This window comes from Dermochelys coriacea, chromosome 2 (genome assembly GCF_009764565.3).
Source record: "Dermochelys coriacea isolate rDerCor1 chromosome 2, rDerCor1.pri.v4, whole genome shotgun sequence".
In the NCBI taxonomy this organism is placed as follows: domain Eukaryota; kingdom Metazoa; phylum Chordata; order Testudines; family Dermochelyidae; genus Dermochelys; species Dermochelys coriacea.
The window spans coordinates 195,337,666-195,351,744 of NC_050069.1; the positions used below are offsets into that span (position 1 = coordinate 195,337,666).

At 39.4% G+C, this 14,079-nt stretch overlaps 1 protein-coding gene across 1 annotated transcript in view; it reads right to left on the reverse strand.

Moving 5' to 3' along the window:
• Positions 1-208: 208 nt before the first annotated feature.
• CMTM7 (CKLF like MARVEL transmembrane domain containing 7) overlaps positions 209-14,079 on the reverse strand; it is a 39,047-nt gene continuing 25,176 nt past the window's right edge. Inside the window, exons 2-5 of the mRNA XM_038392279.2 lie at positions 11,349-11,522; positions 6,047-6,145; positions 4,908-4,989; positions 209-4,586 (exon numbers count right to left, since the gene is read on the reverse strand). Coding sequence (XP_038248207.1) covers positions 4,573-4,586; positions 4,908-4,989; positions 6,047-6,145; positions 11,349-11,522 — 369 coding nt within the window. The 3' untranslated portion in view covers positions 209-4,572. The remainder of the gene's footprint in view (positions 4,587-4,907; positions 4,990-6,046; positions 6,146-11,348; positions 11,523-14,079) is intronic.

Sequence of the window (14,079 nt, forward strand, 5' to 3'; positions counted from 1 at the left end):
ATCTGTCTCCACTTAAACTGTTATGGGGCACCTGCAGTGCTTCAGGGTAGACACTATCTATGCCAACAGATGAAGTTCTGTTGCTGAGATAGGTAATCCACCTCCCCAAGAGGCAGGAGCTAGGTAAGCTGAAAAATTCTTCCATCAACAGGGCACTGGCTACACCAGAGGTTAGGCTGGCCTCAGGGGAGTAAATTTTTTTTTTTTCCACCCTTGAGACACATAGCTATGCCAATGCAGACTAGCCCATAGTAACTGTTAATATCTATGGATTGTAAGATGCTGCTGTAGTTTAGTTCCTGCATTTATACCACTTCCTGAATTGAAATTGAAGTAACTGCATTGTTCTAAGACACTAAGGAAATGAAGTACAGTGTCCTCTGAATTACCCATGGACTTTGGGATCTTTGCTTCTTTACATGGGGGAAAAAACCCCTATCCACAACAAAGAGCAATGCTCTCATCACATTCTGCTTTTTACAATTCATTAGACTACTTCCTATACCTCTGTCACCTAGTGTGCAACATGTTTTGTTGAGTGTCCTGTCACCATTGAAACACAAATGGCTTTTAGCTACACAACCTGTTCATAGATAAATGTCTTCTCAGTGTAAGACTCAAATCGCAAAACTGATTTGAGGCCCTCAGTCCTTCCTCAAAACCAGCCCCTTTGCTCATTCCTGGCCCCCTGCACACTTCCTCTTGCACTTAGATCTTGTTTGTCCCTGTCTTCCAGAGTCAGGGATGCAGATGCTCTTTTTCCACCCCTAAACAAAATTATAGGGACCCACTTACAGCCACCAGCATAGAGTGTGGGGCAATCACTCCTCTCTGACCTCTCCTTCTCCTACTGTCAGTTTGATGTAGAATCAGGCTCCAGTTCTGCTGCTCCTCCCTTGGGCTGCAGGCAGGAGGTAGATGGCAGTTCACAATTACCCTGGCTGCATAAGAAGGGGAAGTACTGGCTTGAACTCCATGCCCTACCTGCGGTTGGTGTCTGCTTTGATCGTGTGTGAAGCAGTTTCCTTCGCTTCCTCCTCCTCACCCTGGCTTCAGTTACTGTACTCCATGGGCCACCACTGAGCTTGGAGGTACTGGGAGCACACAGGCTCTGAGGTGGGACCTACAGCAAAGTGTGGTGAGGGGACACCTCTACTTGATGAGAGTTTCTGATAGTTCTAAGTGGAAATACAGCCCAGCAACCTGATATGCCTAAGAGGGACAACAGGAGACAGGCACCAAAAAAGCATGCTAAGCTCTAACCAGAAGAACAATGACAGCAGTGTGTAGAAGCCATGCATACTGGGGGGGTGACTGTCACCTCAAATGATGGTATATGCATCTTAGAGCAGGATGCCCCTACTTTACCCAGCTGAGACTTGCATTGTCACCTTGACAGAGCACAAGGCCTGAAGTTCCTTAAGTATAAATGGACCAGGCTGCAGCTTTCCTCATGTATGGGCTATGGAGACTACAGATCCAAGCATTAAATACTTCATCTTAAGCTATGTGATTCACCTGCAAATTGATGCCACCTTCCTAAGGCTCAGATTACGATTTATAACATTTTCCTTTGGCTGGTGCAGAATGTATACTCAGAAGGAAAGAGTATGTGAAATATGAAAATAATGGAGAGAGAGGCTAAAAAGCAGCACTTCTCTAGCTCTATCTTGTTGCTCCTTCAGGTGTGCAACAACTTGAAGGCTGTTAGTACTTGTAGTTATGACAGGTGACAGTTAAATGAGACACCCCTCCTGTGCTCACTTTGGAATTCTGGAATTTTGGAACACTTTGGAATGTGTTTCAGCACCCACTGAAAATCCTTCACTCACAGTATTTGTATCAGGTACCATTGTTCGGTAATCGCTGGAATTCTCCTAGCCTTCCTTGCCACAGGCAGCATGCCAACTACACTCGCATAATGATTTGCTCTTCGAGGGTGCACGTTTGACACAGTCATCTGCTGCTCCTCCTCTCGGCCCTTTTCTGAAGAATCTTTTTCAGCTGCTTTTGCAGAACATATGCAACCGCTATTTGAAAGGTGCGCAATTAAAAACTGAACAATTTTAAAGCAATTAAAAGAATTAAGCTGTCACAAACTGCATAGGCATCCACAAAGGCTGATTCTCAAGCCATTATCTTCTGTAAGACAAATGTATCATTAATTTTTAAATGCTTGTATTTGATATTATACAGCAAATTCACAGCATTTTGTTCTGCATACAGATGCAAGGCAAAGGGGGAGTTTCCCTTAGTTCTCCAGAAAACACATTTCAGGCAATCACAGAACGATATCCAGAAATGCTATGGCCTTTAGGATGCATTGAACTCCTAGTTGGGAATTTTTCCAACCTGGGGCGGGGGGGATGGGGGAGGTGTCTGGTGAGGTGGAGATGGCCCACCCATGGCAATGCAGCACAGGGGTCAGAGACACCATTGCAGTAGGAAGAAAGCCTAGGAAAGATGAACGGACAGAGCTGTGGAAACCAGCGTTGTTCTGAGAGATCTCAGCTTTTTGTTAGCATTCTTGGCTCATCGCTGCATGCCTACAGGCTAATCTGCATGGCTACGATAGTCAGTGAGGATGTGGAAGCTGCATATGTAGGACAGTGTGTAGTTGCCTTTGCTGTGTCAGAAGTCCATTTCCACGGGGCTGGGTGGGGGAGAGGGCCTGGGGAATGTCACAGTAACTGTGAGCATTCCCTTCACAGGAGGGGAAGAGAAGTAGTATATCACTCATACATACTCACCTTCTGGCCCTGGAAGAAATCTGTCCTTAAACCTCTAGGGTCCGAGTCAAAATCATGGTCAGTGACCAGTCACCAAAAGTTGGGTAAAATTACTCAGGGAGGCTTAGTCAGTGAACGAGTATCAACACACACAGCATCAGCCCTGGTGTTGGCATTTTCAGCAGAGCAGGCAAAGAGAATTAACTCTTCTCATACTTGCCCGGTCATGGCCGAGGTGTACTGGCAAGGCAGAGCAAGGAAGCACCCTACTGCAAGTGGGCTGTAGATAAATAGGGGACTATGTTCTCCTGAGCAGCAGCACTATTCCTGAGCACTTTTTTTTAATTGTGTGAATTTAGACATCCTATCTGCAGTGAACAGAACAAATACCAGACACAGCTGTAAGGCACAAAACCAGGCCAGAGTGGGATGTTGTTAAAAATCTGTAACATTTAAGGCACATTTATCCCTGGCTGTTTCATGAGCCAGAGTTACACTGGAATAATTTTCCAATACAAATGTAAAAATTAGGTCAGTCACAATTTCATTTACAAACTCAGGAAGAGGAGAGCTCTGCCACACTTCCCCTTTTCTTGAAAAGGGCTCTGGGAGTTTCTGGCTCTGTGGAGATGGACTAGGGAAAGGGTAGGGAGGGGGAGCTCAGGATTTGCTCATCTCTAGAACTGCGGGGGGGGGGGGGAGGACGGACGAGGGGGACAATAGAGAAAGGTAAGTGCAGAATTAGGTTGCATTAACTGGCACTGTTTCCCTCTTCCTCCTCTGAAACCCCACTTTAGGAGGAATCCAAGAGCAGCCACACTAGACACAGTGTCCCTGAAAGAACAGTTTTAACAGAGCAGAGGTAAGAGGCATACATACAGATTGAAGGTTACGTAGGAGGAGCAAGATGGTTCTACTCTAGGAGAAATGTATGCATGCACCCACACACACTCTTCCCCCTTCTTCCTCCCTCCCCCCCGAGAGAATAATTTCTGGGAAACTCACAGTTACCCTCTCCATGAGTTATTTCTGTGGAGGGGAGAATGGAAATATGCAAATACATATATATGAGGAGGAAAGCAACAGACTTAGTGCACCACTAAGCACATGTTCTTGCATACCTATTGTACAGTACAGAGAAAAAAAAAGAGTTTTCTGGGGGTTATGAATGACTGTATATTAAAAATGTAGGAACAGAATTAATTATTTTGGCATCTAGAAAACTCAGTTTACATTTGAGGTTAGAAGGAAGCATTCACAGTGAGTTGTCCAAGACATGGTTCCTGAAAAAGGATTTTCTGATGCTGGCCGAACAGATGTAAAAAATATCAGTGACCACAAAAGAGAAAGTAAAAGAACTTAAGGCAGGTTTCCCAGGCACAGACTGGTGTGAAAGAGTTGCTTTGTTAAAGGAATTATCCTTGAAGATTAATAATCAGAGGTGAATTTGCAGAATTTCCCTTCTGCAAATGCATGGAGGAAATCAGAATTCATCTTTCCATCTTTAAAATCATACAGATCCTAATTAAACAACTCTTCCAAAGGAGGTTTGAATATTCTCATTGCATGCAACTAGGAGCCACAGACCAGCTTACGAGACAGAAAGAGCACTTCTCTAAAGCTCACAAAAAAACAATTTTGCCATCAAACTGTTTTGACACCAAATTCTTTGGTTCCAACATTGGTGGTTTCTCTCCTTGCATAAGATGTTCAAGTAAATCTTCAAATCTACTGTATGTAATCCAATCACATAAATGTCAACTCTCTCCTGCTGGCACATGGTGGACCCTCTTCTTTGATATCCCTTTTAGAAAGGCACAAACATCTTGCAGTGGCCAAACAGTCATACAGCTGCATCTTTAAAAAGGAAGTCAGAGTCAGTTTGGTTTGCCACAAGCAAATTAATTTATTTGATTAAAAAATATGCAGGAAGCCATTACGAACTCTTTTGGGGGGTATGAGGAAATGGAGTATTCACTGATTATTACATGTAGGTTATGTTGTTATTGTTAGCTGTTAATAAGTTACTGTGTCAATTGACCATGCTAAAATACTGCATTGTATATTGAGCTACATCACAGAGAACATTAATAAATTCTTCTATACAAACTCTGCCATGGAAAATGTAAATATTCCATTTGTGAAGTATTCTGCCTAGTATTAACATTTGATTCTTACCTGTTGACTGAGTAATACATGAGATCTTGTAGGAAAACCAAATGCTCAAAGCGCAAAGGAATGTAGCTAAGAAACCAAACGTCTGTTAAAAGAAATGGTATAGGTAAAAAGAAAGCGTGTTCACTTATCTACACTGTAGAGCGTCCCATGCATTCAAATTCCATAATTTATTCATTGATGGGGAAATTCCCCCCACTGTGCCTGCATGAAGCATCTGAATCATTTAAACCCACAAATTAGAGTTTACGAAGGCTTTAAATGGTACATAGATCTCATGCAGGATCTTTGTACATGGGCAATTTTCACCCTGTGCACCCAAAAGTGTGCTGAATGCTAATACCTCCCAAGTATTTAAAAACAGAAACAAACAACAATCTCCCTCTTTTTCCCTTTGCTGCTTGTAGCTTGATTCATTTTTAAGATTTCTTAAAATGTGTGTAAATGTAAATAATTTACTCAAGGGAAAGCTGAGTCAAAGAAATGAGTTGTACATTTAAACCCAGAGCCTCAAAAATATTTAAGAATCTAAATACCTCTGAGGGTCTGGGCCTTGGTGGAGTGAGTTTCACAGTCTAAATCCCGTTCCCATCAAAATTCAATTTTCCATATATAGGAGCCTCCCCCAATCAGTCCCTGTGGAAGTTCATGACTGGGGAGGCAGAGGTGACTTTAGAGGTAGCTAGGGCCAATCCCATATTGGGCTTTAGTTCTCATGACACAGATCTTGAACTGGACTCTGTTAAGTAGGGAGCAAATGCAAAGAGCAGAGCACAGGGATGCTGTGCTCATGATAAGTTTTGTTGCTAAACTGACAAACTGCTGTGTTTTGTAGTGAAGTAAAGTCACTTAATCCTTCACCAAAACCCATTGGTTCTTTGTGTTTTGCAGCAGCTAGAGCCTTGTGTTTTATCTCTTTAACATGTCTAATCTCCCCCAGTGTAGGGAACTGGAATCCCACAGTAATCAATTTTCTTTTGTGTAGTTATGGTATGTTAATTGAAACAAGCCAAAAGACAGTACACCCACGGAGACCAAACAAGACAGGACTGTAAAGAAAATAAAGCTGAAAGCAATAAATTCCTAATGTAGAGTAACAAAGTGTCAGGACTAGTAAACACTTATCTAACGAACAGCCTTACCGCTCCAGCTATGAGTCCTGCTGAACTATAGCTCTTTGATGTTGCCACAATAGAGGCAATGAGAAGAAGGAGTGTACCAATTAAATAATGGAGAAGTTCCTGAAAATACAAACATAGCACTGTTTAGAAGGGAAACATATCAGAAAAGCATTTAAACAAACCAACAAGCAGGTAGACAAAAGGCAGGCAGGCTGGCTGGCTGTGGTGGCATGTTTCAGTGCAGCTCAGTGGGGGGAAGGAAACAGAATTAGATTTCAGGATGTGGTTGGTTAGGGGTAAACAGAAGAATATACTTCGCCTCCCCCCGGCCCCCCCATGATAGTAAGGTCTTTAACAGAGCTAAATTTTGCTTGATCTACTAGCAACTTACCACAAACACAACTGGACATAGGCAAGGACCCACAAAACCAGATACCCACCCCGCAAACAAACAAGTTTGCTCATATCTAACGTCAAGTTTCCAAAGAACCTCTCCAGCACAGTGTACATTGCATGTGGCAGAAGAACAGCTAAATGATAAAGCTAGTTGAAACATTTTTTATGACAGTCTTTCTCCCCCTGAAACTCAGTTTTGTCAGAATTGAAGCATTTTGCAGGAAAATTTCAATGGCATTTTAGATGAAGAAAAGTTAAAACAAATTGTTTCACCTTTCTCACTAAGAATAATGTCAAAACATTTCATTTTGGTAAGGTATAATGATTTGTTTTAACTCTACTGTTTCAATTAATTTTGTTTGGGCTTTTATATTATATTAAATATTAATTTTGTAATAATATAAAGACAATATATTTTATCATATATATACTTATGGTTTACATTATAATGTTTTGACATTATCTAATCAATTAGACATGATCAAAACAAAATGTTGTGATAATTTTGAACCTATATTTATCAGAATTTTTTTTTTGCTGGAAGTTTCAGCTTTTCATTCCAATTCAGAACAAAAATAATATTTAAGAAATGTTAGAATTTCCCATAGAATGGAAATTCCAGTTTCTCTTTACACTCTTCTCAAGCCCTGAACATATGTGAAATCTCATTCACTTCACAAACACAGAAACACAGTCTCCTCCCAGCTCTGCTCTCTATATCAGTACTGCAAACTGTCATGCTGCTATTTGTGCCTTTTCTTCCTTCTTCAATTACAGCTTTGCTTCTCTGAACTCCCGATGACTATTTATGAGTTCTGTGGAACAGAAGTGGATTCTTTTGGGTGATTGGAACATGTATAACTGTATTTTGGAGGGAAATTCTTCTTGTTTAGGAGTCTCTCCCTTCCTGGCTGAAGGAACTAAATCATGTTCGGGAAACTGCAGCCAACAAAATCTAATATACCTCCTCCAACACACAAGTTTTTAAACGAAAGGCTAAGATATGAAAATTCATACAGTCTTTTAATCAGGTGATCTATGTGCAATAGAACATGATACCTTGAGAGGACACTGGTTATAATGAGAGATAAGCCAAAGTGACAATATTTGGATCAGGATTTTAAGCACTTCCCATGTATGATGGGTTTCTATCCAGGAGTTTGGTTTGGTTCGGTTCATTGTAAAAACCTTGGGCCCCTTGTAAGATTTGGATGTTGGTCTGGATTTTAAAACCCCATGAAGTTTGGGGGCTATACAGATCCAGAATTTAGGTTCAGGTCCTTCTGTAATCAACACAGAGAGACAGAGAAATTAAACATGAACTTCAGCCTACACTTTCAAAACTCTTTTTATTTTTTACTAGTCAAAACTTTTACCAGTCAGTTCTGGGTACTCAACTGGTGATTGACGCAGCTGGTTTCAGAGAAGGAGTTCTCAGCACTTTCAAGGGAATCAGGCTCCTTTAAGGTGTCTCAAATTGGACACTCACAAATTGGGTCACCCAAAGTCACTAGTCACTTTTGAGCATTTAGGTTGAACTGGTCTCTCATACAATCCACACCTCTAACATTTATCTTTAGGCAAAAACAGAAGAGGCCTGAATAGTTGGGAAATGCATTTTTTTGGGGGGGGGGGATTGCAATTGTAAATATATTCTTTAATAAAAAGGGGGAAGATGTAAAATTAATGCTGATCTACAGTAAGAAAGGAGTATGTGCACATTCCTTAATCTGACATCAGTCCAGTGAATTACTTATACAGTTTGCATTAAAAACAGTCTAACTCCTTCTTTAATTTCAAAATTTCCTGGCAGGACTTTCCCCCTTTCTGTCTCATTCTGAGACAGATTAATGCATCATTAGGCATAATGAAGGCATGTTGTAACAGAGTGGCAAGATCTAGGATCTCGCACAAGGATGCGGGACTCATCTGTTGATTGACCTGCTAGTGAGAGTTAGAGCCCTGTATAAAGCTGCTAAGTAAGTTCTGCTGACTCACTGCAGTTTGTACAGTGTGTTAATTCCACCAGGATATAAGAGGTGGACATGACCCTCTGCCATGGGAAACCAAGAGATGAGACAGGAACATCCTACAGGAAATCCTAGGAACGGCCAGACACTGGGGTGGGGTGGGATGGAAAGTTGAGGGCTATATTTGACTTGGTAGACTCTTTGGAACATGGTGGAGTACATGAATTCTAATTCAATGATGAGGTAGTGTAACTAGTTCCTAGTCATGCAGTTGTAACATAACTTCCCCAATTCCCCATTACTCTGTATCTTCTCCAGTTGCTAACACCTGTGCAAAGTGGATGGAAAATGCTACCATTCTTATCTGATGGTATTTTGCACCAATTTTTCACAATCAGATCAGCAGTGAAGAATCAGGCCTGAAACTGTCCAATATAATGAACACGAGAGGAAAGATGCAATTGCCACATCTGTGAAGACTTAGCCCTGGTCTACAGTATTGGGGGATCGATCTAAGTTATGCAACTTCAGCTACGTGAATAACGTAGCTGAAGTTGACGTACTTAGATCGACTCACTGTGGTGTCTTCACCATGGTAAGTCGACTGCTGCCGCTCCCCCGTCAACTCCGCTTGCGCCTCTCTCGGAGCTGGAGTACAGGAATCAACGGGACAGTGCTCAGGGATCGCTGCCCACTGATCCGGCAGGTAGTGAAGACATACCCTAATAAAAGTTATATCAAAGTAGAAACAGGCTAAATACTTTGAAAGAAACTTGAAGTCTTGCCTAGATTTTCTCCAGAAATTAACATTATAAGAATGCAAGATCCCTTTGTAATACCTATTATACAGACTCAAAGGGCCAAATTTTCATGTAGGGTAACAGCAGATATACATTTAACTTAGCATTTCAATGGATACCCAACAATCTCCCAAGAGCCTTGCCTATATTTAACAATAGATCTAAGAATTCCTAATAGGATTGTTTTCACATAAGTGTTATGTTATTATATGTAGTCACCAAATAATCACAACTGTGGTATTTAGCTTTGTGTTTCGTTTGCATTTATCTGTAATTTGTGGAGTTTGAAAACCAAAGTGATGTATAACATTGACTGTAGACTCCACTATATAAATGGGTGAAATCCCTGCTCCACTGAAGTCAGTGGAAAAATTGCCACTGATTTAAATTTCACCAGCTATTCACTGTCAGCCACTATTTGTAATACAAGCTTTTTCTGTTTGCGTTAACCAAGTACAAAATATCAGGTTATAATCAGAGTTCAACATGAGTCCCAGCTACAAAATTCAGATCTGAATTTTGGCTATCTTATAATATGCAAGCATATGGATCCAAGATTTGATCAGTTATTAAGGTTGTGTCCATCTGGAAAATTCAGATTTCAAACATCTTGTAAACATGAGGATCTGCAGACCTGAAGTTTTGGACATGGCTCATGATTGCTACAGACTGGTAACCCATTCATTTGTTATGCTACATTTTATAAACACAGCAATTCCTGATAAAACAGCAACAAATAATAATGAAACTGCATCAACACCCAAAAGTACATTACTCTTGGGGAGGAAAAGAGTGTAACATAACACATCAGTAGTATGGAGGATTTTGAAGGAAAGAGAATGGTTAGAAGGAAATAAAGCAAAGAGGAAAATAGAAGAAAATAACTAGTGAAAGGGAATGATGGCATAAGAAATAATCCGACGGAATGGCTGTATTTCTGATGTGAAGCTTTCCTTTTCCCATAGCTGCAGGCATGGTCAGTAGAGCTGGTCAGATGCTGTCACAACTCATAATCTGATGGAATTTTTCATAGAAATTTCAAGTTTTGATGCAAAAAGTTGAAAGATTTTCCTGAAATTACACCACAATTGTCAGACAACTCTGCAGAGAAGGAGATGCTACCACTTTTCAGAGTAAGGCGAGCAAACAGAAAAGTTTGTAAGTGGCACGCAATCCATGTGGCAAAATGGTCAGATCTGGGTTCAGCTCTGATACTAGTGTGCGAGAGATCTGGGGCAAGTCACATAACCAGTCTGGACCTCAGCTCTTCTTCCTCTATAATAGAGATAATAAGGCTCACCCACCTTTGCAGAGGTCTATGGATGAAGACTGGTATAGAAGTGTATTATTATGATGATGATTACGGTGCACTTGTCCGCTCACCCAGTCTTCTGCAAGTGTCATCAGTCCCTCCAGTGGTTGAGATTAACAGCAGAAAAAGCAATGCAACTCAGCAGTTGGAAGCACAAGTAACAGGACAGTAACTATAAAAGCTGCTGAAATAAATCTTGCCAAGGAACAAGGAAGAACTGGAGATCAGCTCCAAAAACAACACATAGTTTAGAAGAAGTTTTAAAACTGGAAACAAATGCACAGTAAAAACAAACAAACACAACCTCTCTCTCTCTCACAAACACACACAGACTTTTTTTTCCAGCATGTCTTAAAATGGGCCATCTATAGCTTGTCAATTACTCTGCCCTCAAGGAAGTAAAGCTTCCTATGCTCCACAGCATCTGTATACAGGACAGCAATTATGCATGTGTTAACTTACACTCATCCTTAACTTTAAAATGTTTCTTGACTCAGGGCCCATCTGCTCAATGCTAACTTAAGAAGAGCACTGAACATGAAGATCTCTCATTTTCTTTCATCTGCATCAAAGTAACTCTGTTGCCTTCAAATAAGTTAGTTTCAGTTTATACTGGTGTAAGGCAGAGTAGAATCAGGCTCAAAGAATATGGGAGAGTGTCAGCATGCTCCAGTTCAGCAGGCAGTATGAAAGATGAAGTGACTGGTCAAAGGATTCATAAAGGACAAGAAGAAAGGGAAACAGAAAAAAAAAAAAAACATTGGCACCACAAATAACCAGATAGAGCAACTAAAGAGGTTAGTGCGCGAGAGGTGCAGTGTAGCAATCCCACCAATGTCACTTACCGCAAGTGGCCAACTAATACAGGTGAGCATTCTGTATGCTCTGAAAAGATAGACAAAATAAAAGACAAGAATCATAATCAAGTCACCCAGGGTGACAGTTTCAAAGTAGATGAATGCACTGTAATTTGTCCACGCTGAATTCTTTACACAGATGAATCCAATCAGCAGTGATATCTGAAAGACAGAATAATACATTTTATTTAGCAACCCCCAGGTGCTCAGAGTGCTTCATACAAAATATGAAGAACAATTCAAATACACACATCATTTAAAAATCAAGTAGGTAAAAAGCACTTTAGATGGGCCCAGTACAGACAGAAGGAGAAAGTAATGAGCACAGAACCAACAGTGAGGATAATAAAAACCCCTTTGAAATAAATATCTTGAGATAATTTTTAAAAGCATAGAGAGACAAATGTCAGAAGTGAGCAAGTTCCACACCGCAACACCCCACCACTAGTAAGAGCGCTGCCACCGGCCAACCTGAAATGCAACAGTGGGATCCCTAAGAGCTGGAGAGGTCTCAGAGTGTAGTGAATAACCAGAAAGAGATCTCAAATACAGACAGACTGTCACGTTTTCAAAAGGCTCTCAGTGACTGGGGTGCCTAAATCCCATTAGCTTTTTCACAGGGTTTTAGGCACGTAAGTGCTTTTGAAAATGTTAATCAGGGCCTAAACTGTTAAAGGCTGTAAAAACCGAGGTACTGAGCCTGCAAGTACTCATATGCGTACTCTTATTCATATGATTGCATTCATTGGGACTTCTCATATACATAATCTGAGGATCTGCCTCCAATAGGGCCAAACTAAACTCAATTTACCTCTTTACCACTAGCCAAAGGAAAGAATGTAGGATGCACATAATATGAAAAAGAATATATAAAAAAGTAGAGGAATTTTATAGCTTGTCCCTATGATTGTCACACCTGACAAATCACCTATGAACTACATATAATTGTCACATTACACTATTAACATCAAGTAGCTTGTACTCACTGCGGTTTAATGTCATGTGCAGACTTACAAAGGACTTGACTTTAAAAAAAAAAAAGCAGCAGCAGCAGCTACGGTCATTTGCCTACTTACTCCTATGGCTGCTTCTAGCCATAGTCGATAAAAATGTATGAGTTAAAAATAATTTTAAAATATTGATTTTTTAATTTAATTAAATACAGATTTATTTTTCAAAATACACCTATTTATGATTAAATTTGAAATTGACAACACATATCAAGGCCTAAACTTATTATAATCTATGAAATTATTTAAATTAAATATAAAATAACATTAAGCAGTACATGTTTGCTGCAAAGTTTTAAAGAAAATCATGCCAGTAGACTGGTGGAAGTCACTGGCTAAGCACCTGGAACCAGAGTTTGTTGAAGTGCTAAACCAGCTTTTGACAGCAGTAGCTTTTGACATACAGAATATTTTCTTATTTCAGTTTATTCAGTTAGTTCAATACAATGGTTAGTCCATTCAAAGTTAAGAAACCAACTGGGAGTCGAAGAAGCAGGAGTGCTCGTTTGCCTCTTTCAATCTATGAATAAAAACTAAATGTGAGAAGATGAGATCCACTAGTTCTAAAATCTTGAAGGACATAGTGACTCAAAACAATAGTTCAATTCACTAACTACAGATAATATTACCTTTGTTTAATAAATCAGTTATTTTTAAATGCAAAAAATGTTTTGATAACATTTTTGATTAACTTTTTTCTTCTTATACATCCAGCACATTTAAGGCAGATTTATTTAATAGTAATAAAAAAATTAAATGCTTTTTTGTGCATTTCAATTGAATTTGAATTTCCATCCGAACAGAATTTGATATAAATTGCAAGTAAAAAATTAGTCATCAAGTAAATAAGAAATGCATCATTCACCATTTTCTAACATAGTAAAAATGTAAAAATTAAGAAGCTGAATAAATGTAAATTAAGCTCTATCACCGTTTATATATATTGCTGGTTAGCAAAGAGATGCACCAAATTTAGCGTAAAGGCAATATTTAGTTGCAAATCAACATGTTTTAATAGTTTTTAACCAATGACAATCAACCTTTCTTCAGGAAAATAACTGAAGTACAAATGCAAAACTCAATTAAAATCATTTATTTAAATCAAGACTTTCTACTTGCTGATTTAAATCACGATTCAAATCGGTGATTTCAATTGCTTTGATTTAAATGAACCCACCCTGCTCCTAGCTGAAAACCACCTAGAAATTGTTGTTTTCCAAAGATCAGAAGTGAATTTAATACGATTAATATGTAAGAATTCACTACCGTTTACATAAAAAGTATCATAATAAGAACATCTAATATAGGTTCACTCACCTAAAGAATTTTTTGTTTTATAATTAAAATTCTCATGAAAAACAATATACACCTTGAGGTGGCAGAATTACAAATATTGATTATTTTTAAATGGCAGTTTTTCATTCTGTTTTCTAAGAACATTTATTCACCTGACAAATCATAATCTTGATAGATAAAACAGCCTTAAAAATCCCCAAAGCACAAAACGGGCTGAATTTATTAAATATTTATATTTAATGCACAAAATTTTGCCCTCACTGTACCCCCGGAATCCCACTGAGCTGCACAGGAGAGCAGAATTTAGACCAATCTGTCAAAACAATTCTAACCATGACATACGCCAGCATATTCTTATTATAAACTTTGTTAGTGTTCATTTTTTTAAGACCTTTTCACTTTTTCAGTTCCTC